The sequence below is a fragment of the Pagrus pagrus genome, assembly GCF_965226575.1.
Source record: "Pagrus pagrus genome assembly, chromosome: 20".
Lineage (NCBI taxonomy): Eukaryota > Metazoa > Chordata > Actinopteri > Spariformes > Sparidae > Pagrus > Pagrus pagrus.
In genome coordinates this window covers 12,444,776-12,471,001 of record NC_140207.1, presented here as the reverse complement: position 1 = coordinate 12,471,001, position 26,226 = coordinate 12,444,776, and the positions used below count along the sequence as shown (strand labels likewise).

The window sequence follows — 26,226 nt, the reverse complement described above, 5'->3', positions numbered from 1 at the left end:
CCCCATTTCTGACCAATCAGGGGCGAGGCCGCCTGCGCAGAGGGCTGGGCGCGAGAATCGGCGGGCTGGACAAAAATCATAACGCCAAACAGAAGTACAGAGTTATGATAGAAACAGCCCGGACAGCGAGTAACAGGAGTAACGTGTTGGTCTCTTCTGCTTAATATCGGCTTTTTATGCTGCTATATTCCCTTTTTGGAGACGAGTAACGGAAGAGGACGAAGTGACGCATTTCTCTAGAAAGATGTTATCGACAACGAGTAAGGCTTTTACAGAGAGAGCGTAATGTTATGGACTGTACATTAAGTTAGCTCACCGGCTAGCCGAATAGTGCTAGCTAGATGCTGCTTCGTCCCAGAGGAACCGAGCGATGACTGACAGCGATTTCTATGGATAAACATCGTTTAATGTGGGATTTTATAAAGCTGCCAAACACAGGTTCGTCTTTGAAAAAGGTTCAATCATCCCACCGACTGTCATGGACAACGTGAAACCACGCAGGTGGGTGCCAGCAATAATAATACAGTGCTGTTTCATTATCCAGTGTGCTATCTGTTTGCTTCTTTGCACCTTTATTAATACAAATAAGATAGGCTGGGTTTGGTATCAGCGTCCTGGTAATACAATGTGGGCATATACGATGCGTTAAGTTTCGTTTTTGACAGCATATGTACACTACACGTGCGCCTACACACTCATACTGGAACCAGGTCCACGTATGAGATGTATGACTGGTAATCTTACTTAACCAAGAGGATCAATAACTGGTACATGATGATTAATGGTTCATAACGTATCTCTCCCAGCAGTCTGACAGTAAGTAGGGATAGAGTAAAATATGCACGACACTTCAAGTTGAAAATTAGAGCTTGTAAATCCAGAAACATGTTTTTCAAGACTGCTTTAGACTGTTTTTCTAAATATTGTTGGAACAATACAGAATAGACTGCATGATGTTGTTGCTGTGCGTGAGAGGCGCGACGCCCATTGTCACCAGCAGCAAACTTGGAGGCACGTTACTAGAAAGAAAGTGACAAGCCAGATAGATGAGCTGCAGTAAATGTATATGGTCGATTCTGTTTTCTCTGAATAAAACAACAAGAACAAAACACAGATGAGCTACATCAGATAAAATGTTATCTGTGCTTTTACCTTAAAATTGTTATCATTACTCATCTTGGAACAGTGTCCAATATGACTAAATGGAAAAAAGTCCCTAAGAGTTTCCAAAACCCTTCTTCCCTCTGAAGGTACCTGAGAAAACCAACAGCTGCGTAGGTTTGTGATAAGTCATAATGGCCTGTTAAATTATAGTGACCAAGGTATGAACATTCAGTTGCAACTAAGTGTTGTCTAATTTAATGCTTTCTCAGGGGGGTGAAACAATAAACTGATTTGTTGTTTTTATCCATTTATCAAACAAACTTGAATAACATTTGCTGGCTCCAGCTCACCAAATATGAGATTTTCAATCTCAAAGTGAAATAAATCTCTGGGTGGGTTTTTGGGTGGACATAACAAGCTATTTGAAGATGTGACATTGGGCTATGGCAAATTGTTGTTTAGTTTTTCAAATTTTTTCCTGATATTTCAGTCAACATTTCATTGAAAAACAAAACTCAACAGATCAAACAATGAGAGTGACTGGTAACAGCAGAGTAAGAGATTCGTGCATCAAGCTTGAATTAACTTTTAGTGTCTTATCCCCACCACATACTGGTGTTCACATCTGGAGAGAGATGGGTGTCTCTTTTCTATCACAGCTAGATCAGCTGATGGTTTGAGCTGTATTTTACAATATTACATTAACTGTTTATGACCGACTAAATATTACTAATACAGCAAACTCTGACAAGGAATGTTTGGTACATTGGTGTCAGTTTATTTTACTGCTATTGAGACTCACAGCTGATACTACAGTTATTCCTTTTACAACCTTTCAAGCACATTTTAATATAATGTTCTTACTGTTCCAAAAGTAATAAACGGGTTAATAATGTGTCAAACAAAAAGGGATGAGGTTATGTAAGTTTGCCTGTTTTTGAAACTTTTTGAACAACTGGACCGTTAGCGCTTTGCCATTCCCCCTGACTGACCACACCCCAGCACAACGCCTCCTCCATCTCAATGACACACACACACCTCTGTAGGTGAAAGAGCCTGTTGATGTTGGATTGCCTCTCTCCTCTAGCCCCCCTTACTCCCCTCCTTCCTCTTCAGCCATAGGTCCACACTCTCTTCCCCACTTCTCTTTGCCCTGGTGAGGGAATCAGGCCACACGAAAATTCAATTGCCATGTTCAAGTTTCCACACAGAAGAAGACCTTTCATACAGTCTGATACAAGACCCGACGAAAGCTGTGTGTTCACGTGTGATCGTGCTGTGTAGTAGCAGCTCTTCAGAACGGATTTATTACAATCCTCTCCACTGCCACAAAGAAAGTGTTGCCCGGCAAGCAGCAAGTTTTATGGGAACACAGAAGTACAGTGCTGCCTGCCAACTTCTTGTTTCAGTGGAGAGGAATTTTGTGTTCTTGTATGCAATATGAGTACAAGTTGTTTCTTTCTGTCCTTTTTAATCTGACAAGGTTTGTCAAAAACTGGTGGCCCTCTAAATAACTGAAGTGAAAGTTCTTTTGTACTCTTATGTTGTTATTATATCTCATAATGATACACCAGAATGACTAACCCATTTTTATTCAATCCCTTATTATATATGTTATACATAATTTATGTATGCAATTTTTTGTTTACCTATTCCCTGATTGTTAATTTCAGTGCTGCAATATAGACTGATTGAAAGCGTCTTGCAAGGACCATCCATTTTTCTGTTTATTTCCCTGTCTTGCTTGCTTTGTCTTTTGACATGGGAAAAGTAGTTCTGGTCCACAACCAGTGATTTTAATTGATAACTCAGTGGTCACAGTGATCTTTTCACATCTTTACCTACACGTTTTGTGCATTCACAGCAGAAAGGAACAACTTGACTTACTGTAGTTAAATTGACAAAATAATTTGAAAAATCTACTGAAAGCTGAGCCTGTGTAATAATTAAGCTTCTCATGGCTTAACCTTGACTGCTTGAGAAATGGCAGGATATCCTTTACAAGTATAGAGCTTTGCATGTTTGCATTTGCATATATTTTTATGACTAATCCGGATGCAGCTTTACTAAGTATTTGAAATACATTAAGTGCTGATAAAATCTAAGGTACTAATCCCGGTCAGCTTTGTCAGTGACCTTATGAAGAATGTGTTGAGCTGTAGTTTGGCTCGATCGATAAAAATCTGCTCTTCTTTTGCTCCCTGTCCACATTTACCTCCCTGTGCATTGTCTATAGCAATGATGAGGACGAAGAGCTGCACTCCACAGACCCAGAGAGTAAAGAGAAGAGCAAAGACAAAAAGACCCTGTGCAAAGTAAAGTGGTCCCGAGATGAGGTACGTTTATCAGAGGCACAAGTGAGGTCTGGACTTATTTCATCTTGTTGTAAATAAGAATGTGTTTAAGTGTCTGCCACTCACATCTTAGGAGAGCATTAATAATGATCACTGCTGTTTCATTGTTAACTCATTGTTTCAGTTTCTCATCGATAGTGTTTTCACTCTCTGTCTCTTTTTCTCCTTCCCTTCTCAGGATGAAAAGCTGAAAAAACTGGTAGAGCAGCATGGAACTGACTCCTGGAAATTAATAGCTAACTTTTTTCCAGTAAGTTTGTAATTCATTGTGTCTGCACTGAGTAACAATAGTTAGAGTTGGGAGTTGTATCTGACTTCTTTATGCTATACTACTCCATCTCTTTCCATTCAAACGGTTAATAACCATTGAAACCATTTAGATTAATTAACGTCATTCTCAATAGGATTTTGGCAGATATAGTAACAGCCGTCAGGAGAAGGTGTAACTGCGAGATAGTCGTGTGGTGTAATAAGGTGTTTTGCTTTGTGTGCCTCTATCACAGGGGAGGACAGATGGCCAGTGTCAGCATCGCTGGCAGAAGGTGCTCAACCCAGAGCTGGTGAAAGGCCCCTGGACAAAAGAGGAGGATCAAAAGGTAAGCTGAGCTGGGAGTTTCCTGTCCTCGATAGAAGGAGGGAGGATAAAATAGGTAAATGATAGGGGAGGCAGAAGGACGCTGTGTGGAGAGCAGCTTAGCCTCAGTGAAAGAACACAAATGCCACAATATGCAATGTATCTTTTACCTTTAGACTAACAAGGCTGTGCACACGTGTAAGCTCATTTCCCGCCAAAACTTTCTTAGCCTCAGCTTCTTTTTTTCCTTTTTTTGCAAAGTTAATCCTCCACTACGTCATCCCTCATAAAACTTTCCAAGTCACTAGTTCAGAGCCCAGTCCTTCTTTGTACAGTAGAGTAACGCTCTAATATCTTCCTCAGCTGTAAGCTGAACAATGCGTTCCTTAAATGGATCACGATTCTTCAGGAATGTCAAGAATTGCGTCTCATTCCTCCAACATCTTGGCATCACAACAGAAACACAGACCTATCAATAACAGCATCGGCTGCCAACGATGACCTCACAGCATTTTTCAGCCTTGACGGAAACAGGCTAACAAGCTCTGCTGCTGTTACAGTCAAAGCTTTCTAAACACTGGCGCTGCTGTTGGCTATGAATAAAAAGTTGAAAGATGTGATTTCTCTCTTTTCTACAAGTTTAAATTAATCCAGTTAGGGCCCTTCTCCATCCATAAAATAAAAGACAACAGAGATATAATATTATATAATATTCTTTTTAGAAAACTGTGTACTAAAAGTAAATGTTTGTGCAGGTTATAGACCTGGTACACAAGTATGGCCCCAAGCGTTGGTCCGTGATCGCTAAGCACCTCCAAGGGAGGATTGGAAAGCAGTGCCGCGAACGGTGGCACAACCACCTCAATCCAGAGGTCAAGAAGTCTTCATGGACACAGGAAGAGGACAGAATCATCTACGAGGCCCACAAACGGCTTGGCAACCGCTGGGCAGAGATCTCCAAGCTTCTTCCTGGACGGTAATACAATCCCGTGCACTCATTGCATATATCTCCATTTGCAGTTTGAGTCACGAAACGGATAATCGTTAAACTGATCTTCTCCCCAACAGGACGGACAACTCCATCAAGAACCACTGGAACTCTACCATGAGGAGGAAGGTGGAGCATGAGGGGTACCTGCAAGATGGCTGCAAGAGTTTCACTTCTTCTCACGCTGGAGTGAAAAGACGCCACCACAGACCATGTCCTCCAACTCCAACAGAGCCGCAGCACTGTGAGGGCAGTCCCCTGCCTATAGCTGGCCAGAACCAGGTCCACTTCCCTTCTGAACTCTACACAATATTCTTTATTTTTAGCTCTGTTCTCTGTCTATTTTTACTGAAATATCATTCTCTGTATTTTAGATGGGGGGGTATCCTTATGATCCTCACAGTGGACACTTGATGGACAGTCTTCCTGAAAATTCAGGCTTCATATCAGTGAGTCTTTGTGTATTTCTTTGCATGCTTGTGGGGGAAAACCTTATCACATTCTTTATTTTCTGAACTTTCTTTAGTTATTCTTGTGATTGCTAACTCTGGACTTCAAATCAAAACACTTGAATGTCCTGTTATTTTCACCTAACATTCGATAACAGATCAAACGGGGTAAATATTTTATGTGTAAATCTGTTTTTTGTCTGCTTTTCTTAACTTCTTCCTTTCCTTCCTGTCCTTCCCGAACTCTCCTCCCTGACGTTTGTTTATTTCAGCCATCCTGCCTGGATGATCCCGACAGAGAGCAAAGAATTAAGGAGCTTGAGCTTCTGCTTATGTCAGCAGAGAGTGAAGTCCAACGACAAGTGCAGTGCAGAGGTCCACGTGTAAGAACACACTCCGAATGTGTGTTTGCATATAGTCAGCATAGCTTGCGTGTGTTTGTAGCTTACGTACACTGTAAAAAGTTTTGAAACAGTCAATTGTAGTATTAAATGTATTATTAAGTCAACATTGAGTCTTAAAATCAAATCAAAATGAGATAAAGAGAGGATATTGTGAATTTTCTTGAGTCACTTGTTAAAAGAAAATTCTTAAAAGCCATCTCCTCACTAGATTTTTCCTTTCTTTAAGGAAAAGATTTTAAGACTTTATACTAAATGACTTTTTGCAGTGTATACGTGTGAAAACGAGAATGGCGCACATGTATGTGTGTCTGTAGCCTGAATTGCTGTAGTGTTGCTATAGTAACCACCTTCCCCATCTCGCTACTCATTCAAACTGGCCTGAAGCTGCGCTTGGTAGCTGCCCTTCTCCCCCCATTATCATCGTTCCAAACATGAGCCCGCTCCTTCATCCCTTCCGGTCCTCACCCCCATGCCCACGCTCAGCCAGCAGTTTGAACCAAGCACCCCCCCCCTCTCTGTCTCCTGGTCCTGTTCTGACCCTCCCTTTCACATTTGATTCACTCCATTCATGTGATGTGTCATCCCTCATATTGAATATTTTAATGGTGAAAGATTGGTCAGTGTTTTCTACATTTTCCCAGTCAGAGATAATTTTTAGACTGGTGCAAATTTAGAAATAATTTTATAATTTTACTCATAAACCAATCTCACACCATTAAATCAGATCTGCTGCTGGCGCCAGTGATCTAATCCTTCTCATCCTGCCCCCTCAGAGCCAGGAGCAGTACTCAGCCTGGTCTGACAGTGTGTCAGATGATGCGTTGACCACAAGTAGCAGCAGCCTGGAGGAACAGGCGGAGACAAGGTCCTGGAGGGGCCCTGAGATCCCCCAGGGGCCTCCACCACAGCTTCCTGTCTCCCCCAGCAAGTTCCTGGCTGCAGAGGCCAGCACTGTGCTCTCTACCCTGCAGACCATACCGGAGTTTGCAGAGACCATGGAGCTCATTGACTCAGTAAGTAGCAAAAAGAGCACAACAGAAAACAAATCTCAGTCTGATTTTGTTGACTACAAGTCATGAATGTATTAATGATCTACTGTAGATGTGTTTTGCTCTGCAGGACCCTGTTGCATGGAGCGAAATGGCCAGTTTCGACTTGTCAGAGGCAGCCACACCGCCCAGGCACAACCAGGCGGGCTACGCCACCCTCCTGCAAGAGCGGACAATTGACAGTTCAATGGGCTACACAGTCAACACCCCGACTGCCGTCTCTGGTCGTGATAAGAACTGTGCTCCATTTGGTCTGGGCGGGGTCACCTCCCTGACTCCTATCAACTCATCAAAACCCTCCCAAGCCTCCACTGGGAGAAGGAGGAGAAGAGATCGAGGAGAACCGTCTCCTTTGTGCGACAGGACCTGCTCCTCCTTCTTGGAAAATATCTCAAATTCTCCCAAGAAGACGCCCACAAAGTCACTGCCATTCACGCCGTCACGAGTAAATGAAATCTGTTTTTCTTCTTTACACACCCTCATCCTCACCTCAGCTTGACTAATTCCTCATAGATTTGATTTGTCATGAATTCATGTGCTTTGCCTTATTCCCCAGTTCTCCAACATATCAGGGGCAGAGCATCTGAACCTGGATAACCCTGCCCTCACCTCTACTCCTGTGTGTGGCCAGAGGTGTCTCCTCAACACGCCGCTCCAAAAAGAGACCACACCGAAGCACCAGAAAGAGAATGATGGGTAAATAAATATATAAAAGCAGCAAAAGTTCCACAAGAGTCTTTAATCTTAATTTAATCAGATTGTTAGGAGGGGAGTACAAGGTTTATAATATTTTCTGTCAACTTTCTAGCTCACGGACCCCCAAATTCCGTAAAACTGTCATGATCCCGACGCCGAGGACACCGACTCCCTTCAAAAATGCTTTGGCTGCTCAGGAGAAAATGCATGGACCATTGAAGATGGAGGTGAGAGGCCAAATGTGGCAATGTGCATTTAAGTTGTGTATTTTCACTCTTTTATTCAACTTTATTTATGAGAACTTTTCCTTATTTTGTACAGTATATGACTCCATGACCTTGTGGCTGTATTTATGTGTGTGTTTGTGTTTTTCAGCCACAGCCATTGGCTTTTCTAGAGGAAGACATTCGTGAGGTTCTGAAGCAGGAGACTGGAGCAGACTTCTTTAATAGAGCAGACATCCAGCCGGACTACAGAGCATGGAAGCATAACGTATGCGTAGCACACACACTCTCTCCCATTACTGAAACATACTACTGAACTTAAGCAAATCTATACAGCTAGAGAACTAGATAATTTACTATTATTTGTATCTTTGTCCTTTGATTTCAGATTGATGGCCCAGCTAGAAAGGTGCGCAAGTCTCTTGTGTTGGACCCGTGGGAGAAAGACTGCCTTAACGTCCAACTCTTCCAAGAGCAGCTCAACAATGCACAAGTGAGTCACGATGCTAATTTAAAATCAGTGGTTTAAATCCTTAAGCTAGATGAGAAAACTTACTCGGTAACTACCGCTTAAATGAACAAGAGTACGGCTCATAACTTACAATGCTACTTTGAGGATCATCATTTCTTTTGTTGTTAATGCAGATACTCCATTTATTTGCTTGCATCGCAGGTTCCAGATGAAAGCCTACTGACAAACTCTTCACTGATCACCCCAAACCCTGAGCAGGAGTGTAGCCGTTCTTTGACCGCTGGCCGAGAGGAGTCCTCATTAGTCCCCGTTCATCCTCATCGCTTCACCAGCCCCAGGATGAAGAAACTTCTTGCCTCCCACAAAGCACCAAAACACACCTCTGTACAGGTACGTAATATATTTAACTAAAACCAGTGATCAGGTGACCTGTAGGTGACTTTGATTTTGTCACTAGAGCTGCAACACTTAGTCAATTATTTGATTAGTTGATTGAAAGAAAATTAGGCGAAAAAGAGTAGTGGTAAGTCTAGTAAGTAAGTAGTGAGTCTAGTAAGTCACAAAATATTATCATTTTTTTGCATAATGAAAGGTAAGCTACTTTGGCAACCATTGGTAATCACTGGTTGCCTTCTCTGCAGGTGAGTGAGTGGGAAGCAGTGGTTTATGGGAAGACAGAGGACCAGCTGATCATGACAGAACAGGCCCGTCAGTACCTGAACCCTTACCCATCGTCTGGCTCTACCTCAAGGGCCCTTGTGCTTTAAAGCCGTCCCCTTGCTGCGCAGGCAACACTACTACACCCGTCCGGCTGAAACCTCCACTGCATCCTGTAAGAGACAATCCAGTGAAGACAAATGATTTAACTTTTCTTTTGAAGCAGAAATGCACTGCCAAGGACGCCCAAAAAAAAAACACGGCTGCTGGTATTGTTTTCAACACAACTCTAGATCACTGCCCAAGTAGTTTTCTCCTTTCTCCTCAAATACACACAACCTGGCAACATAAATGGTCTTGTACAGATATGATACGCTAGAACTTTTTTCTGCACTAGTCAGTAATGTTGAAACATCCTGCACATACAGTAGGGTGTAGGAATAGTGTTTATTACTAGCAGTGGCTGCTTCTGAGTTTTATATTGTTAATATATTGTTTAAATGACATGAAAGACATTTTATAAAGTAACGCTACTCATTGTGTATCCCCTCCAGCTTGTTTTTCTAAACTGCCCCATTGCTGTTATCAGATAAAACCGCGTACATGCTTTAGTGTCACCCATGTATTTTTAAAAATCACACCATGGGTTTTTAGCAAATACACGTACAGTTCAGAATATAATTTTAACAATTCCTTTGAACATTGTGGGGGAAAAAATGCATTTTCGTGTCTTTTGTGTGACAGCAGTGTTACGTTGCTGAGCGCTCTCCACGGTGATGTGAAGTTTTTGAGGATGGAAATAAGAAGCTGTCAGTATTGCACTACTGAGTTGATTTTGCTGCTGAGAAAGGAGCAAAGTGTTTTTAAGGGCAAACTGGATAGCACTTGTGATGGTATCTTTTTTTCTTATTTTTTTAACAACACGATTCCTTTCCAAGGCCATAGTGTCTTTCGAGACATCGGTTGAATGTATTTCATTGCAATGTACATGTGTAAGAACCTCAAAAATGGAAGGGTACCTTAATGTTTATTTCTGTTTGTTTTATTTATTATCTGACAGCTCTAAAGCTTAGATATTAATATAAAATCGGACACCGTGAGTTTTTCAGAAGTTTAACTTTGCTGACAAAACAGCCTAAAAACCCTCACTTGCTCTAAATCAACTCTCTCTTACCCCTTTTCCACCAACATGGAGCAGGTTCTGTTCTGGTTCAGTGCACCTAATTTTGAAGCGTTTGGAGCATTTTGACCAAAAAATAAATTGGTTGGGAAATTGAAAAGTTAGCTGGAACCAAAAACTAGCAGGTTTTCCTTGACCTAAAGTGCGACCAGTGACGACATCAGTGGGCATGTCACACCCTACAGGTTGGAAACAGCATATCCATCTTGCACGTAATAGTATTCTACATCTTCTTATCATTACTACTAAGTCCAGGCTTATCTTTTGGACAAAAGACAGAACAATTATCTTTAAAGGTGCAATATGTAAAACATTTATTTAAAACATTCAAAAATTCAAAAAACAAACTAAAATCATCAACAGAATTTGAAGAAATGTCGACATTATGTCGAAGACGCCTTTGTACTGTGTTGCAGAGAGATCTACTGAAGTTAGCATGCTAACCAGCTAGCCCTGGCCTGTCCTGTAGAGAATAGCTCAGGCCTCCTGAGGTGGGTGCTGACTGATACCCGACCTCCCACTTCAAGCCTCTCCTATCCCCGCTTGTACCCACCGTTTCTTTGCCCATTCTGGCGCTGCTCTCTGCCAGCCCTCCCCGCTCGGTCACCCCTGTCCCAGCTAACACTCCCTAACTGAGCTAACCAGCTATTGGCAGCTACAGGAAGCAGCCGTGAGCGGTTACTCTGGTGATATGCTGCCTATTATTTGTTTGGAAAATGAATTTGACAGGGGGGCACTTGTTACATATTGCACCTTTAACACAGGTACAAAAAGCTCAAAGCCAGCAAAAACACAGGCTGGTTCGCTACATCACACCATGGTTCCAACAGTCCTTAATAGAACCGGTTCAAGAACCAGAACTAGTTTGATGGATAAGGGGTATCTGTGATAGAGTGAATGGTCACCATTGCTTTGGTTGATGCCGACCAGTTTTCATATCATCAGTGTTCTGCAACAAGCATTTGGTCGAGAAGGATTTACTTTTTATGTGAAGGCTGTAGGTTTTATTTATTTAATGTCTACTAATTTATTTATTTCTTTAAAAAAAAAAACATTTAATAGAAATTATTGAAGAATTTTTATTGTCTTTTCTCTTTCAAAAGTCAGGATCGGGCTACCATTCAGTTCCATTACTCCAAGTTAGAAGAACATGCACTGCCACTAATTTAATGTTAATTTCTTATCAGGCAAGATCTAGCAAATAATCATTGTGTAGTTGTATCTGTGACCTTGTAACATATAGATAGGACGTTTTTCTTTATAGGTAGCAGGACGCCATCTCCGACCTCTAATCATAGACAAATTGCACTTTTTTACTCATCATTTAATTTGAAATGTTTGTTCATTCTGATGATGTAGCTCTTGTCCTTTTTATTTTTTGTGTGTGTATGTGTGTGTGTGTGTGTTACAATTGTCTCCCCGTGTTGTAATGAATGCTGACATTAAGATCTCGCTGCTTGATTTCAACATGTTCTTTCTCCTGTTCTGCTGCAGAAATGTAACTACATTAAAGCCTCACATTCACATTTTTTTTTAGACAGATGACTCCGTGCATAAACACGACTATTACAGACCATCCTATTTCAACAACATCCGATTTTAATCCCTGCAGCAGCCAGTGTCTGAGAAACCTTGTATCCTGCTGAAATGCCTCTGAGCAAGACCCTTAACTCCTACCTGCTCACTCATTATTTGCCACCACAAGTTATGCTAAAAATGTTACGCAAATCTGGGTGTGATTTTGAAGAAATGTACTGCACTGTGCTTCTGTGTTAACAGGCTGATTCATGTCATTTTTAACCATCCACGCACCAAACTTTTTATAATCTGGTGAAGTAACACTACAGCTATAAATGGTCTTCCTCGTATTATCGGCATTAGTGGATCCAGTATTAGTTATAATCTGGATTATCCTGCATTAGGCAATTGAGTGAGAATAAGAAGGGAATCTTGTCAGGGAGATCAAGTGGAAAGATCACGAGTGCACAACTCTAAAACAGAAAGTAGCCTAACATCCACATTTGTATTTAAATCTGGTGGTTGAGATGCGTCTAATCTGTATATAATTGTGTTATATGTTCTGTTTGTTGGCTTGACTTCTGTTTGTACATTCCACCTGTTGATATGTTTGTGCGTTAACAACATTTGGCCATGTAACATCATAGGTTTTTTGAGGGAATTCAGTACATATACAGGATAGTAGCAGCAGCTGTTATATACTACTGTAGTTATGCATGAGCAATACACAAGATGCTGGATTTTGCTTTAATCGACGAGGTGATTCACAGATGTAACACTCTATATTTTGTAGCATTTTCAGTTGAAATCATAACCAAGGTACCATAGAAATCCTGCCAACTGTCTGTTTAACCGTGTACTTAATTTGCAAAAATAAATGCATCATGTTGCATGACATCTGTGTCTGCATTCTTCCTCTCTCTGCCAAGTGCTCCTGTGCAAATTAGTGTAGGTTACATGGTGTTTCCCGCATAATAAAGATTTCTGGTGATGCTTTAGTTTTTCTGACATGCTCACAGCAGGCATGGCAACCTCTTGAGCTCCTGCCAAAAAATGGCTCATTGAAAAGCTTTTTTTTGGGGGGGGGGGAATGGAAATCCAAATCCTCCATCTTTAATGTTATTGTCACTTCTCTTCAGGTGGAGTTGACAGCCATGCAGGTGAATTGTAAAGGGTTGAGAGTTTACATCTGATAGAGTGGTTTAAGCTGAACCCCCCCCCATGTCATGCGTGTATGTATATGTTGGGATGCTGTCAACTTGGCCTGGGGTCCAGGGACACGAGCCCCCTCCACCAGAACAAGAGGCCTCTCCACAGGGTCAGCTGCTGGCCCTAAAGGGGCCCACTCACCCATGACTTAATGCCCCCGGGCTCTTTTGTCCTTGGGGCTGTTGGTTTTACAGGCCCATTCACTCAATTGCCCCCCAAAACGGAGGGAGGCAAAAGAACGTGACAACTTGCCTTATGCTGAAGGAGCAGCAGTGCACACGCACATAAACAATGCACACGTAAACACACGGGCGCCACATGCACGCCATGTCCACTTAATCAACCTGTCCTCCCTTCGCTCTCGATCCTGTACAAGAGGGTCTTTTGTTCCTGTTTGACCCGCACTAAGAGTTGAAAGATGTCAGGGACCTTTTGCTTCTTAATTGGTTATTGGCAGCAGCTCCTCCACCTTATGCTTCATGCATGTATTAAAGGGAGGCATCTCTTAGATTATAGTGACTTACCGACATGTAGACACATACCTGTTGTCTATAGAATCCACTTTATAGATGTACAGAGGTGTTGCTGTGAGATTTATTAAAAGTGAGTTAACTTTTCCATCTTTTTATTTGAATAAAATGATGCGCCCAACCCATTTTTATTATCCGGAGCAGATCTGGTAAGCTCTACATCTTCAGTCATTTAGTTTGCTATAAATACACTCAGTGTGATGTGTGAGTGTGTGTGTGTGTGTGTGTGTGTGTGTGTGTGTGTGTGTGTGTGTGTGTGTGTGTGTGTGTGTGTGTGTGTGTGTGTGTGCTCTTTTTTCTGTCCACCTTGTACACAGAAGACATGAAACAGAGCCTGCAGGCGTCCGACCAAATCTACCCTGCCCTCTTCCTCTGAGCACACACCCAAAAGCAAGCGCACAAACTCCCTCGTACACACACACACACACAGTTTGCCTTTGTGTATGCTAGACAGCAGATGGCAGCCCATTATTGGGCTGACAGAGCAGTCATCTGGCAGGCACCCTGTTACCCCTCCTTCCCCTCTCCTCTCCACCCCCCCATCCCCCCAAAGACACCCAGCACAACACAGCAAGGATAGGGCACTTTTAGGCGGGAGAGTCCACAGGCCTGGGTTTGTGTGTGTTTGTGTGTGTGTGTGTGAGTGTGTGTTAAAATTGGACCCTGGCCTTTCCGCCCTATATAGGTCACTGTTTCCACTTGCGTGTGTCAGCGCCGTGTGAGGTAACTCAGGCTCTCATTTGACTGCCATGTTTGAAGCAAAACCTAGTGGATGATTTACTTGGATTTAAGAATGAAAGTAAATTATATCTGCACACTGTGTGACCTTGTCTGAATTTGAATTATTAATTACAACCACTTGTTGTTCACATAAGTGAAATGTCTCCTTCTATACTCTGATATACTGATTTTATATCCTGTCATATTTAGTCGTTGTAATCTTGGGTCAAAATCTAAAGGTCAAAATTTGAATGCAAATGTGCTAAAAGTCTTTAAAAGAGAGAGTCCCGAGCTCAAGATAAGCCATAACAGTAACTGGCCCACTCAGATATTCACCCCATGAATCAGAGTTCGCGCGGAGGACCACTGGAGCCGTCTCTCTTTGTAACATTTACACCCTTCCAGTGCAAGACATGCCGCCCAAACACTGGCCCCAGAGTGACTGCCTCCTACAGCCTTTATTACAAAGGATTATACAACAGTGAATATCAAACGGTGGGGGAGGAGGAGGAGTGTGTTTCCCCACGGAGGTCAAGGCCAAGGTTAGGATTAGGTTTGGTTTTTTTGTGTCCTCTGGAAGGAGGTAATCTACAGCCCACCCTATAGAGACCCTGCTACGGAAACATGCTGGGAGGCACCACAGAAGAAGAAGAAGAAGACTACATGCGACATCTGAGAGCTGCTTTAGGGTTGCTGGGGCAACCGGCACAATCCCCGCTCCTTTGGCGAGGCTTTCAGCAGTCCTCAATCACACTTCCTTTCGCTTGAGAGAGTTGTTTTTTTCCTCCAGCACTGTTAAATAGGAGGGAGGCCCAGCAGTGTTCAAAGGAAAATGAACAGGAGCTGAAGTATGAGGTAATACACTGAGGCATGTTTCCACTGAAATAAAAACATGTTAGCCTGGAAGGGTTTACTGGTTTTATAATCATAATAATTATTGCATATTAAGCAGCCAAATATATACATATAAACAGACTCACATGAGCAGATGAAGTTAAGACACAGGAATGATGGAACAAAAATAACATTTCTCGGTAGAGCTTTATATTAAGGTCCTTGTAATAAGCGTTAGTAAATAGGTGATAAGGTCCAATTAAATCCTTATGAAGACTTATATGTCATTATAAAGAATTTATTCACCTTAGTAAGCCATTGTACTCGTTTTGAATCAAATAGCTGCACCAAGCATAGTTAACTGGTAACAAATGTATAATAAAGTATGTATTAATCTAAATAAACAATTAAAGGAAACTCATGAGGATTTTATTAAAGAATATGTTCATCTGAAAATAAAAATTCAGTCATTGTCTTCTCACCCTAATACTGATGGAAAGTCAGGTGAAGTTTCCAAGTCCACAAAACATTTCTGAAGGTTCACAGCAAAACAGCCTTGCAGCATTCTCCTAAACAACTGAAGTAGATGGGGACTTGTTTTAAAATGTAAAAATAACTTAAAATGGCTCCATACAGCTCGTCCGCCATAATCCAAGTCTCTGGAAGCTCAGAGATCTTAAACTGATTGGAAAAGACTTACTTACAATAATGATGCGCTCGAGGTTTGCACGCTTTTAGCTTAGCATCTAAAATGAAGACTTCAGCTTTAAAAAAGTGTAAATGTAAATAACGTCTTTTCAAATCTGTTTGGGATCTCAGGGTTTCCTGAGACTTGGATTACGCCAGACGAGCTGCATGGAGGCATTTTATGTATATTTTATAAGTTGTTTATTTACGTTTTAAAACTAGTCTCCATCTACTTCAGTTGTTTAGGAGAATGCTGCAAAGCTGTTTTGATGTGAAGCTCCAAAAATGTCTTTGGGACTATGAAACTTCACCTGACTTTCAGTCGGCATGGGGGTGAGTAGATAACAACTGAATGTTAATTTTTGGGTGAACTTATCCTTTAAAGGTCCAGTGTGTAGGATTTAGAGGCATCTAGCAGTGAGGTTGTAGATCAAAACCAACTGAATCCCCCTCTAGTGTCAGTGTTTGGTACATGGCAGTGTAACTTAATGGACTCAGTGAGAGAGGACCCGCGCCCTCTGTAGATATAAAAGGCTCATTCTAAGGTAACAAAAACACAATGATGCTTACTTTCAGGTGATTACACACTGATCAAAACATAATTATGAATATTATTTTCCATTTCTGCCAAAAGATCCTCCCAAATTCAACACACTGGACCTTTAATATTCTTAGGCAGTCTACTAATTGCTACATTTCTTGTAAGTGCATATAAATGCCTTATAATCAACAATAAATTATCAACACTTATTACATGGACCTTAATATAAAGTGCAACCCATTTCTCTTCTGTAACAGCAGCAGGTCGTAGAAAAAGGCTACATATGATAATTAAAGCATCGCTTATTGCCTCATTAACTCTTATAATTACTGCCCTTTGTTACACATATACAACGCAGTGATTGTATTTATATATTTTCCAAAGCATGAGCCTGGCGTTTCATCTCACTATACGGATAAACAGGGCAGAAAACAGCAGCTGCTCAGCTCTCTGTACATTCAAACATTCAGGTATGTTTGCATGTGTGGCCACGCCCCCATCAGTGATGTCACATCAGGCACAGTCCATCAGAGGTAATGGGCAAAACATCTTCTGTGACATCACTGATTTTGTCTAGTTTGTACAATCCCCATTCAACCTCTTGCTTTTTGAAATGCAGCCGGGTCAAGAACACCCGATATGACAATTATTACCTGCCATCATCAGGATATTCAAGACCCGTCTTTTCATGCTTCCTCCCCCAACGCAGCCCCACCAAAGTGAACTCCTCTCAGCCACACATGACAAAGAGGAGGGCCTCTTAGTCGCCCTCAAAGGCCCCGTTGGTGGCTCCCTGGCATTCACTCTTTTTCCGGCACTTGGACAAGATCCTGTGGAGCAGGCCCGGGGATCTGTGTGTCTGAGGTTGGGAGGCCACGGGCTGAGGCACAGGGATCTGGGGCCTCCGCGCCGGGAAGGGGCCCTCGTTCTCGCCTTGGCCCCCATCCAGCCCGGCTCCCCCACCTCCTCCTCCTGCTCCACCTCCTCTGCTCCCCCTCCTGAGCGCCTGTAGAATGTGTCCACTGGGGGACAAAGAGGAAATAACAAACACAAAGGCCCTGTTTATTCCTCATGACCCAAATTCCACCGCTAGCAGACAAGACAGGCACGGCGCTGTACAGAGGGCTCTGTGTGGTGTGTGTGTTTATGTGAGTGTGTGAGCAAAGTTCAGTGGCAGGCTGTCAAAAATAAATGCCCCCCACTGTCAAATAAACTACCAGAGAGATACAGTACCATATCAAACAACATCTGCTGCATCACTGAGAAAATGTTGACAACTCTTCGTAAATATTCCCACAAGGTTTCAGTGAGCTGTCAAACGTTTTCTTGTCCTTTTAGACGAGAAAACTTCAAAGTCTTTCCTTTCCCTCCTGTTCCTTTTCGGCCTTAATCAGATGCAGTGCAGTGAGAGGGGATTGACTAGTGTATGTGTGTGTGCGCGCCTGCATGTATGTGTGTGTTTAGGGGGGTTAGTAATCAGTGTGCTTTGTCAACTAATGAGGGACAGAGGGGCCACCTGTTCAGGGGTGCTGGGCGGAGAGCGGTGGGATGGGATTTGGGGATGGGGGATGTGTTGGGGGTTCGGTGATTGAACAGCTGCTGGGTGCTGGGTGTGTGAACGATGTGTATGCATGCGCTCGCTGAGGGGGACATGTGTGTTTGTTGTTGTGGCCACTGCTTGAATATTATACTTACTTTCTGCTGCGTATACCGGAATCGTTGTCACAGGCATAGTTCCTCAGAGATACACTCCTTCGTAAGGCTCTCGGAGGAAGATTCACCTGAGAATGGGATAAAGCGATCAAAACATTTGAGTTAAAAACCGTCCGACAGATGTCCTGAAATAAACTGCACACTTCCTCTGGTATCATGCTAGATCAGAGTAGACAGCTCAAACTCTTCTGGCTTTATTTAGCTGTTCTGATGTCTTTATTTAGACGGTGGCAGTACAGACATGTGAGTTTATTTGTACTGTTAGATTGAAGGATTGAACATTTAGTTATGGCAAGTTATTTAGTTCACTTTTAGTTATATTTGTTGTTATAGTAGCCAGTAGAAACTTTTATATTATTCTACTTTATCTCATCTAATTATTCCATCTTGTGTATGTTTGTATATTGATATATAAGTATATCGTTCATATTTGTTTATTCAAAAATTAATAAAGTCTTGTAGGACACTTGTAAAATAAAATGAACTCTATTTTATCAAGTCTATTCATGCAAGAAAAACACACTTATGACAGACAAACATTGCCAGAATGCTTTTAAATTGGACATGAATAAAGGAAGTCATAGTTGTCTTCCTGTTAAAGGCCTTAAGTACACATCTTAAGTATTTCTTTAGGCATTTATACGCACTATACATGTTCTAGTCCGGAGACTCATAAGAGAAAGATTAAAGAAACAATAGTCAAAATTGAAAAAGCTTTGGATGAGATATGTCTGACTTCTAGTCTCTAGCTGTGGTCAAGCTCTAAAAACACTGGATACTACATTTCCCACAATGCAACCCCATCAGGTCTGTCATTAGACCTCCTAAATTTCGACTTATTTCTTTTACCACAACTCCACTTTGTTATGCAGGCTTTCAGTTAGCCACTTTCAAACTCGAGACTGAAGCTAAGATGACCTTGATCATGTCAGAGTGATGTCACCATGTTTTTTGTTGGTCTTTGAAAAGATAAGGCTCCTTGAGCAACACAGAATCAACTAAAATGTTTTCACAAGCTGAGTAGTACTCCTTGCGACCAGTAAACTCAATCTCATGTGCAGAACTGGTGAAGCACATCTTTAAAAAAATAATTTATTAAGATTGCTTATAGCCAGAAGCTGATTAAGAAACTGTGTTTGCATGACCTTTGAAACCTAACCCTGCTGCAGAGGAGCAGGATATAAAAGAATAGAAAGTGCAATCTGCCTCCTGATATTAAGCAGCAGCAACAACACAGTCCGGTAATGCTGCATTGCTGAGCTCATTCAGGCAGCCAACCAACCTGGCTCAGCTCCATCACACAGGAGGCGGGGAAGTAGCCCCGCTGGCCGTCCTGCAGCCGCCCAAACCACCTCTCCTCCTCATGTTTGGACAGCACCAGGATGACGTCACCTGCACACAGCTCCAGCTCATCTGGCCAGTGGGGCCTGTAGCTGTGCACCACTACCATCTAATGGACAGAGGGAGAGTTACAGCCTGTTGTTTTTATTTCAAACTGCAAGATCAAATTTACACAGAGTTTAAGAAAGATACAGTTTGTTGTTTCTGTTTTTTGCTGCACTAATAAAAGCTGAAGTCACCGTCTATATGTTCTCTGCAGTCAATGGGTCAGAGGATTATGCGTCCACACTCAGAGATTAACTGCTGTGCAGTGGAATAGAAACCCTAAATCTGGGTGTACTCTTCATTATCTGTTCCTCCTAAATATAGTCCACGTTTGTCAGAGGAATTAGATGAATGAAACACATAATGGAGCCGCAGGGAAATTGACTGACATAACATCATAACAGCTGACCTCACATAACGTCAATGTCAAACTTGTCAATCAAGCTCCTGCACATGTAAAACTTAGAAAACATTAATGATCTGTTTTGCATGATTCTGCAGTTCAAGACCATCACAATATGAGATCAACAGCCGTCAACCTTTGATGCATTTTTATTAAGATGGATATTTAAATGAATGAGAATGTTTAACTTGCCTTTTCAGCTTCTGCTCTGTACCGATACCTCCCTGTTAACCATTAAGAGTGGAAATGAATCAGCAAAAAATGTTATTTTCAACATTTATCATACCTGCAAAGATGCATCAGAATGTCTTCACATAAATGCTTGCACACAACCATGTCTACAACAGCAACCTTCATTAAATTGAGAGCCCACAGGGAGAGAAAAACAAATTATCTATTAATCATCTGACATTGATATGCCATCTCGCTCCCACCGGCAACGTAAATAATGTCATGCTACGCCACACTTCACTGCAGATATAATCCCACTCACCTTGTGGAGCAAGGACAGTGGTGAAGACTTCAAAGTGTTCATTGCTGTGCATGTAGATGCGCTGCATCTTGAAGATCTGACACTTGCACACTGAGCCGAGGCTCCTGCACTCTCTCTGCACTACCTTTAAATAAATGCAGCTGACTAATCCACTGCAGCACTGACTGGAGCTGGACACGAGCTACAACACGTTCTTCCTAGAGTGCAACACACACAAGCATGTCCAGCATACTAAAGGGGAAAATGAAATATTGTGATTGTGAAACTTATTATTGAGTTTTCATTCATTTTTAAGATTATATTCAACCAGACAGGTCTGTTTTCAATATGTTTTAGTCTGACAGTGGAATAAAAGGCAGAGATCATGCTTGACCACCTCATTTTCATGCCGGTGCCTATTGTTCTTTGACCATCTGTGGATGTGGATGAGAATTCATAATTTTGCCTCGCCAAGAGGGCTTGATTGATTTAGGGTTATTGACTGTGTCCCATTTTCCTGTGGCCTGGGTGAGCAGAGACAAAGATGAATGGGCTTGGGACGGGGTGGCGGACTGCTCAACAGATGGGTGACAGAGGTCTCTGTGACGACCCCTCCTGTGTAGCTACTCTGAGAGGAGCGTCTCCTGGGCTTGTGGTGTGGGAAACCTCTAAAGCCAGCCTGCTTAGTCCCTCTCTCTCAAATCCTTTGGTTTGCTTTGTTTTCTTCACTCACCAATGCACACACCCTCATAGCAGAATTTTCTGATTTCCCATATAATTGTTTTGTTTATGTAAAAAGATACTTTAATAAATAAAGCCTCATGTGTGGTCTTCTTCCTTTGTTTCCTGAACCAGGAACCAGTTAACGTAATTGCTAATAGTGACAAATCCACAGATAATTATCACCCAACTCTGCACTTTCCTATCATCTCTACACAACGTTTTAGTGTCTTTCAGCTTGCTGTTTTGGTGTTACAGCCCTTAACTTTACTGTTTTGGTTCACTCTCACCGCTGTCATTGGCATTTTAAAAGCCCAGATAAACCCACTGTACTCTAACTGCACAGCAACAAACAGCAGACAGACAAAGTTAGCAACTTAGCTGGTGAACATACTGAAGGATTTGGCAGCTGAAGAGCTAGATATTTCCCTCGGGAGTTGGTGGAGCCAGATAGCTGAATCATTCTAATTAAATGAAATTAAACAAAGTTGTTGGATTTTGTCTTTTTCCTTCCACAGCCACCTGAGTCCTGCAGTGAGGGCTCAGCAGCTTCACATGCTGGCTGAGAGACTGGGAACGGACGCAATCAATCTTTAGATCCGGTGAGAGCTACACCTGGTGCTTCCTTACTGCTGTCTACAAGATGTCCCTGGATGCTGCCGCCGAAGCCAGGTCAGTAATCAAGCTGTGTGTTTAGTTCACAGGGTTCAATGCTCTGATGTCTTCTGGTTTGTGACTCCTGTGAGGAAACCTCTTAGTTGAGTCAGGTACTTTGAACACTGAGGTAAATAAGAATCTCTCTAAAGGCGCCCCGGACTTGCCACCTTAACTTGCTCTTCAGGAGAACTTCATGAAGTTCTGGAAGGACATCGTCACCAAAAAAGATCGAGGCCTACTGGAGAGGAACCTGAGGAACCCACACTCGCACAGACAGGCAGCCTTTGAAGTCTCCTCCTGTCTGTGTGGGGTTTGTTTATTATTATTATGTCATGATACAGTCACCTCCCTCAGCTTTGCCACGTTGGCAAAGACACTGGCTGACCTGATGCAGAAAAATGCCGGCTGGCGCTGGCTCAGACCTGTGAGAACTGACCAATCAGAGCAGACTGGGTTTTTCGGGAGGGGGGGCCTTAAAGAGACAGTGAATTCTGAATAGGGGCGCTGCAGCAATGGACAGGATGAGATAACGAATGTGCTTTTTAAACATTAAAGCATGTAAACATTTTCTACAGAAGCATCTTTATTTATTTATTTTTGGAACATCAATTAGGCGATTTCAATCTAAAATTAAACACTGCCGTCGGGAAATAAAGGCTAAATCATCCATTAAATATTATTTAGTCTTCAACTAAATACCAGTTTATAGTGACAGGCCTTTTGTCCCCCTTAAATTTAGGCCTATCTTGCCTTTTCCTCCAGGAAGATCATTACACAGCCAGGGTGATACCACATCTGTTGATCATATCTTCAGATCAAATTCCAAACCAGCACTAAATCAATTGTGGTCACTGACAGCCTGAGACACTGCAGCCAAACAGTCCCACCAGTATTTCTTTATTCATTCATCACCTCACGTCCCAAAAGCTTAAAATGCGTTGACATGACACACAAAATCACGTGATATCACATAGAATATACTCAATTTTCAGGTGTTCCTTGAGATTTGATTACAGGATTATCACAAAATAAATCACAAACATCTAACTTACTCATAAATTTACCTAAAAAAATATGAGAATTTTATTTTATCAATTCATTGAAATCCACATCAAGAGGAAATATGGTTAAAATCCTATCAGGAAAGCTATGGATAAGCTTTGTAAACTGAACTAGGAGAAATGTGCTTGTCTCAAAGAGTAAACAACTGTAAATGGATGAGACTTAACCTCATTATCTGTGGCCTCATTAGTCCTGCAAAACACTTGATTGGACTGAATCCTCTCTGGCCCTAAGAGGAGTCTCTTTAAAAACAGGTGGCACCGGCATGCTCATTAATGATAGAAAAACAGCTTTTTCTGTATTTTGCTTTTGTCAAAAATGTTTCAAAGGTGCAATTTTTTAACTTTTCAGTCATCTGTAACTCTTCATGCAGCTCCGAATTCAGTGTGACGCCTCCAGTCTAGACACCAAGGCCAGAGAAAAGCCTTTACATAACCAAAAACCACAGCTAAGCAGCTTAGAAAACAGGACTGACGTTTAGGAAGACGAAAACACACAAGCACCGAGCACCTCAATGTTCAAGGGTTTAAGACAAGTGTTTAAGTTAAGAAAAGGCAGGGCAGCCATTAAAAATGCACGAGATGAAGGTGATATTTTGGAAATATTAGACTGTATTAACTACATCAACCATCATGAAGCCATTAATATTAATACTTAATCTTTTAATGAGGTGCTTTCACTGGACTGAGTTTGTCTAAACTGTAGCAGATGGAGTTTAATTGAAGCAACCTGATTAACAGAAATAAAGACCTTTAATAGTAAATATATATAAATGTCTAAACCATAAGAGATTTGCCATTTATGATATATATATATAAATATATATCCCTTAAATATCATGTTTATAGATATATTGGATTTGTATGTGATTTTAGCATCAATGTGATGAAGTACTGAAGTACCTTGATTTTCCAGGCCTTTAGTTTAATTTCAATTTAGTAAACATTTCGACTAATTTATTTTGTCAGTAAATGTACTATATAATTATGTATGTTGATATAACCATATAAAATGTCATGTACGACGATAAGAGTCGTCTTTAGTTGCTCTTCTTCTCCAAACAAACGTCACGTCATCAGGATTTAAATATATATATATTTTTTTTACTGAAAATGAAAATTATGATGCAAAAACAATCATTTGCACTAATCATGAATCACATTGCAATCAAATCTGTCGGTATAATCACAATATCATTTTTATTTTTTACCATGTGACCTAGAATACAGCCACCCAATATTAGCACAGTTCATCCTTCTTACTTGACATACAGACCTATGAAAAAGCCTTTTTACTGAATCATATTTTGTCATTCTGAGCGTCTGTAACACTGGTGTGAACTGTGATTTGCTATTTTACACTTTATCACACTGACGTACTGTGTTTTTGATAACAGTGAATGTACACATGACCAAAATAATGTCATTATTTGCATCTTAAATAACATTTTTAGAAGGAAATCTTTATCTTCGGTATACAAAAATTCTTAGTTTTTGAACGTTGCACATTGTTTTAAGGGCTGCTACTATAATTACTATCATTGTCAACTGATCCGTTGATTATTTTTGCAATTATTTGATTAGTTTCTTCTCTAGAAAATATCAGAAAATGGTGAAAAATGTCAATCAGTCCCAAGATGATATCCTCAAATGTCTTGATAGATTTCCAGTTAAACCAGGAAATATTCACACTGAAGAAGCTGAACTTATCGATATATCAATCAATCATCGATCATCGATCATCGCTGACCTAATAAATTCTGAATTCAAAGAGGAAAGGAATCACAATTATCTGTTTTTTAATTCTGGCAGCAGTTTAGATATTTTCCATTAATAATAAACATATTGATCAGTTAGCCTCCGTGATGCTGGGACAGACATTTTAAAGATTTGGTAACAGTTTAAACGTACAGTGAAAGAGCCACAGAAACCCTGGACATGACACAGCTCATCAGTCATTTCATATTGCATCATATCAGTCCAGTCCAACGCTGTGATGCCAAGGCACAGACAGATGTGGCAGGTTACAGGAAGTCCTCAGTGTTTCCCAGGTTTGCCTCTCCTCTTCCCTCCTCCTCCTCCTCCTCCTCCTCCTGCCTTACCTCCTTTCCCCTTCCCACCCTTCCCTTTGCCCTTTCCTGACATGTTGCCTCCTTTGCGTCCCTTCTTCCCTGCCCTCTTCTTGTACTTAGCCGCCGCCTCCTCCCTGTCCTCCTCTCTCATCTGCTTGTTGACAGCCTTGGTGATGTCCAACTTGGGCTTCTTGCCGTCCATGAGTTTGAGGAGCTCCAGCTGCCTGTGCCTCTCGTTAGAAAAGTCACCGATGAGGGGCTCAAACTTCCTCTTCTTGCCCATGTTCTTTGGTGCCTTCTCTTTGGGCAGGCGGTCCTGGAACCGGCCCACGGATGCTGTGGAGGTCTTGGCCACACTCACGGCTCTGGACAGCTCGTCTTTGGACTGCGAGGTTGTGGTGGCCAGCCCCATAACTGGCACTTTGCCCTTCTGCGCCCTGGCGATGTTCTTCAGCCTGTTGTACTCGTTTTTAGCCACTCTCTCCTTCTTGGCTTTGACGCGTTTGGCGAACTGGTCCTCATTCGGGTCCGCGGTCACCGGCACCTCGATCAGCCACTCTTTGGTGTCATCCTTGGCCCTCTTGTAGCCCCAGCGCCTCTTCCACTCCTTCGCGGTTTCATCCCAAACCAAGTTGGTCTTCTTCTTCTTCTGTATGCCCTTCAGCTTGGCGAACTGCTCCCATTTTGTGGGAGGTTTGGGCTTCGGGGGTGGCTTCTCTCTGGGCAGCGGGGTCGCCGGGTCGGGTAGTTTGACCACTATCGCCTCCTGGACTCTCTCCGTGGGCTGTTTCCAGATCTCGTTGATGAGCAGCTGCGTGTTGTCACGAGCTAACGACCGCAGGAAGTCTTCTTTCTTCTGCTCTCTGAACTCCCGCACCTCGATGCGGTTTTTGTCACAAGCTAGCAGGTTGCCGATGTCAAACTCCAGGTCCAGCTCCTTCTGGACGGAGATGCTTTTCAGCTTTTCGGCCTCTTCTTGCTCAGCTTTAGCGAGCAGCGCTTCCACACTGCACGCCGCCATGTTGGACAGTGCTGTTGGACGCCTGCTCCACACGTGCCAAAGAGAAAAACACAGCAACACTACTTCCGGGTCACAGTTAGCACGAAGAAGTCCCGCCTCCAGCCACAAGATGGCGGCATTGTTCCTTTTCATATTTGCTGTTTGTGTCTTCTGGGATTTTGTGTATTAACCAACATTTAACCAACAAACTGACGTTGCATCTGTATAAATAAATAAATAAATAAATAAATAAATAAAATAATAAATGTATAATATAATATAATATAATATAATAATAATAATAATAATAATAATAATAATAATAATAATAATATATATATATATATATATATATATATATATATATATATGACATGATATTATATGTGGCTTATTCCTTTTCTTGTTTTGCATGAAAAACTAATCTAATGTCATTGACTTGGTGTCCTGCAGCTTCTGATTGTATGAGCTCATCTTCATCAGTAGATGGAGTTTGCTCGTTCAAATTTCCAAACTTTGAAAGCTCTTTCAGGATTTCTCTTTCATGATAAT

The 26,226-nt window shown here is 41.8% G+C and overlaps 3 protein-coding genes across 6 annotated transcripts; 1 reads left to right on the top strand and 2 right to left on the bottom strand.

The window, feature by feature from the left end:
- Positions 1-75: 75 nt before the first annotated feature.
- mybl1 (v-myb avian myeloblastosis viral oncogene homolog-like 1) lies at positions 76-12,564 on the top strand. Of its 4 annotated transcripts, none has more exons than XM_084340710.1 (16): positions 76-501; positions 3,341-3,440; positions 3,637-3,708; positions 3,962-4,054; positions 4,788-5,008; positions 5,101-5,302; positions 5,395-5,469; positions 5,742-5,852; positions 6,647-6,886; positions 6,993-7,367; positions 7,479-7,618; positions 7,731-7,845; positions 7,994-8,110; positions 8,231-8,335; positions 8,516-8,704; positions 8,956-12,564. In XM_084340710.1, exons 1-16 carry the CDS (start codon positions 479-481, stop codon positions 9,079-9,081), a joined length of 2,304 nt encoding a protein of 767 aa, XP_084196836.1. In that variant the 5' UTR covers positions 76-478; the 3' UTR covers positions 9,082-12,564. The 4 variants fall into 4 exon arrangements, with proteins under 4 accessions (XP_084196836.1, XP_084196835.1, XP_084196838.1 ...); XM_084340709.1 differs by having other exon boundaries at positions 6,975-7,367; XM_084340712.1 differs by lacking the exon at positions 5,742-5,852.
- A 3,345-nt stretch (positions 12,565-15,909) lies between these two features.
- LOC311249296 (uncharacterized protein) lies at positions 15,910-20,320 on the bottom strand. Its single transcript, XM_084340222.1, has 5 exons — positions 20,186-20,320; positions 19,885-19,916; positions 19,186-19,353; positions 17,886-17,971; positions 15,910-17,212 (listed from the first exon to the last, which is right to left on the bottom strand). Exons 1-5 carry the CDS (start codon positions 20,250-20,252, stop codon positions 16,951-16,953), a joined length of 615 nt encoding a protein of 204 aa, XP_084196348.1. The 5' UTR covers positions 20,253-20,320; the 3' UTR covers positions 15,910-16,950.
- Positions 20,321-23,777: 3,457 nt separating this feature from the next.
- On the bottom strand, positions 23,778-25,733 carry rrs1 (ribosome biogenesis regulator 1 homolog). The gene has a single exon (XM_084340826.1). The coding sequence runs from the start codon at positions 25,693-25,695 to the stop codon at positions 24,640-24,642; it is 1,056 nt and encodes a 351-aa protein (XP_084196952.1). The 5' UTR covers positions 25,696-25,733; the 3' UTR covers positions 23,778-24,639.
- Between the last annotated feature and the right edge of the window lie 493 nt (positions 25,734-26,226).

Bases quoted from the DNA above. Each gene is read 5' to 3' on its own strand.
- mybl1 (XM_084340709.1), top strand. From the start codon at position 479: ATGGACAACGTGAAACCACGCAG. The intron at 3,709-3,961 runs GTAAGTTTGTAA...CCTCTATCACAG, and splicing joins TAATAGCTAACTTTTTTCCA to GGGAGGACAGATGGCCAGTG. The intron at 5,470-5,741 runs GTGAGTCTTTGT...TGTTTATTTCAG, and splicing joins AAAATTCAGGCTTCATATCA to CCATCCTGCCTGGATGATCC.
- LOC311249296 (XM_084340222.1), bottom strand. From the start codon at position 20,252: ATGCAGCGCATCTACATGCACAGCAATGAACACTTTGAAGTCTTCACC. The intron at 19,354-19,884 runs GCAAGTTAAACA...TCTGTCCATTAG, and splicing joins ACAGAGCAGAAGCTGAAAAG to ATGGTAGTGGTGCACAGCTA. The intron at 17,972-19,185 runs GTTGGTTGGCTG...TCCCATTCTCAG, and splicing joins GTGTGATGGAGCTGAGCCAG to GTGAATCTTCCTCCGAGAGC.
- rrs1 (XM_084340826.1), bottom strand. From the start codon at position 25,695: ATGGCGGCGTGCAGTGTGGAAGCGCTGCTCGCTAAAGCTGAGCAAGAA.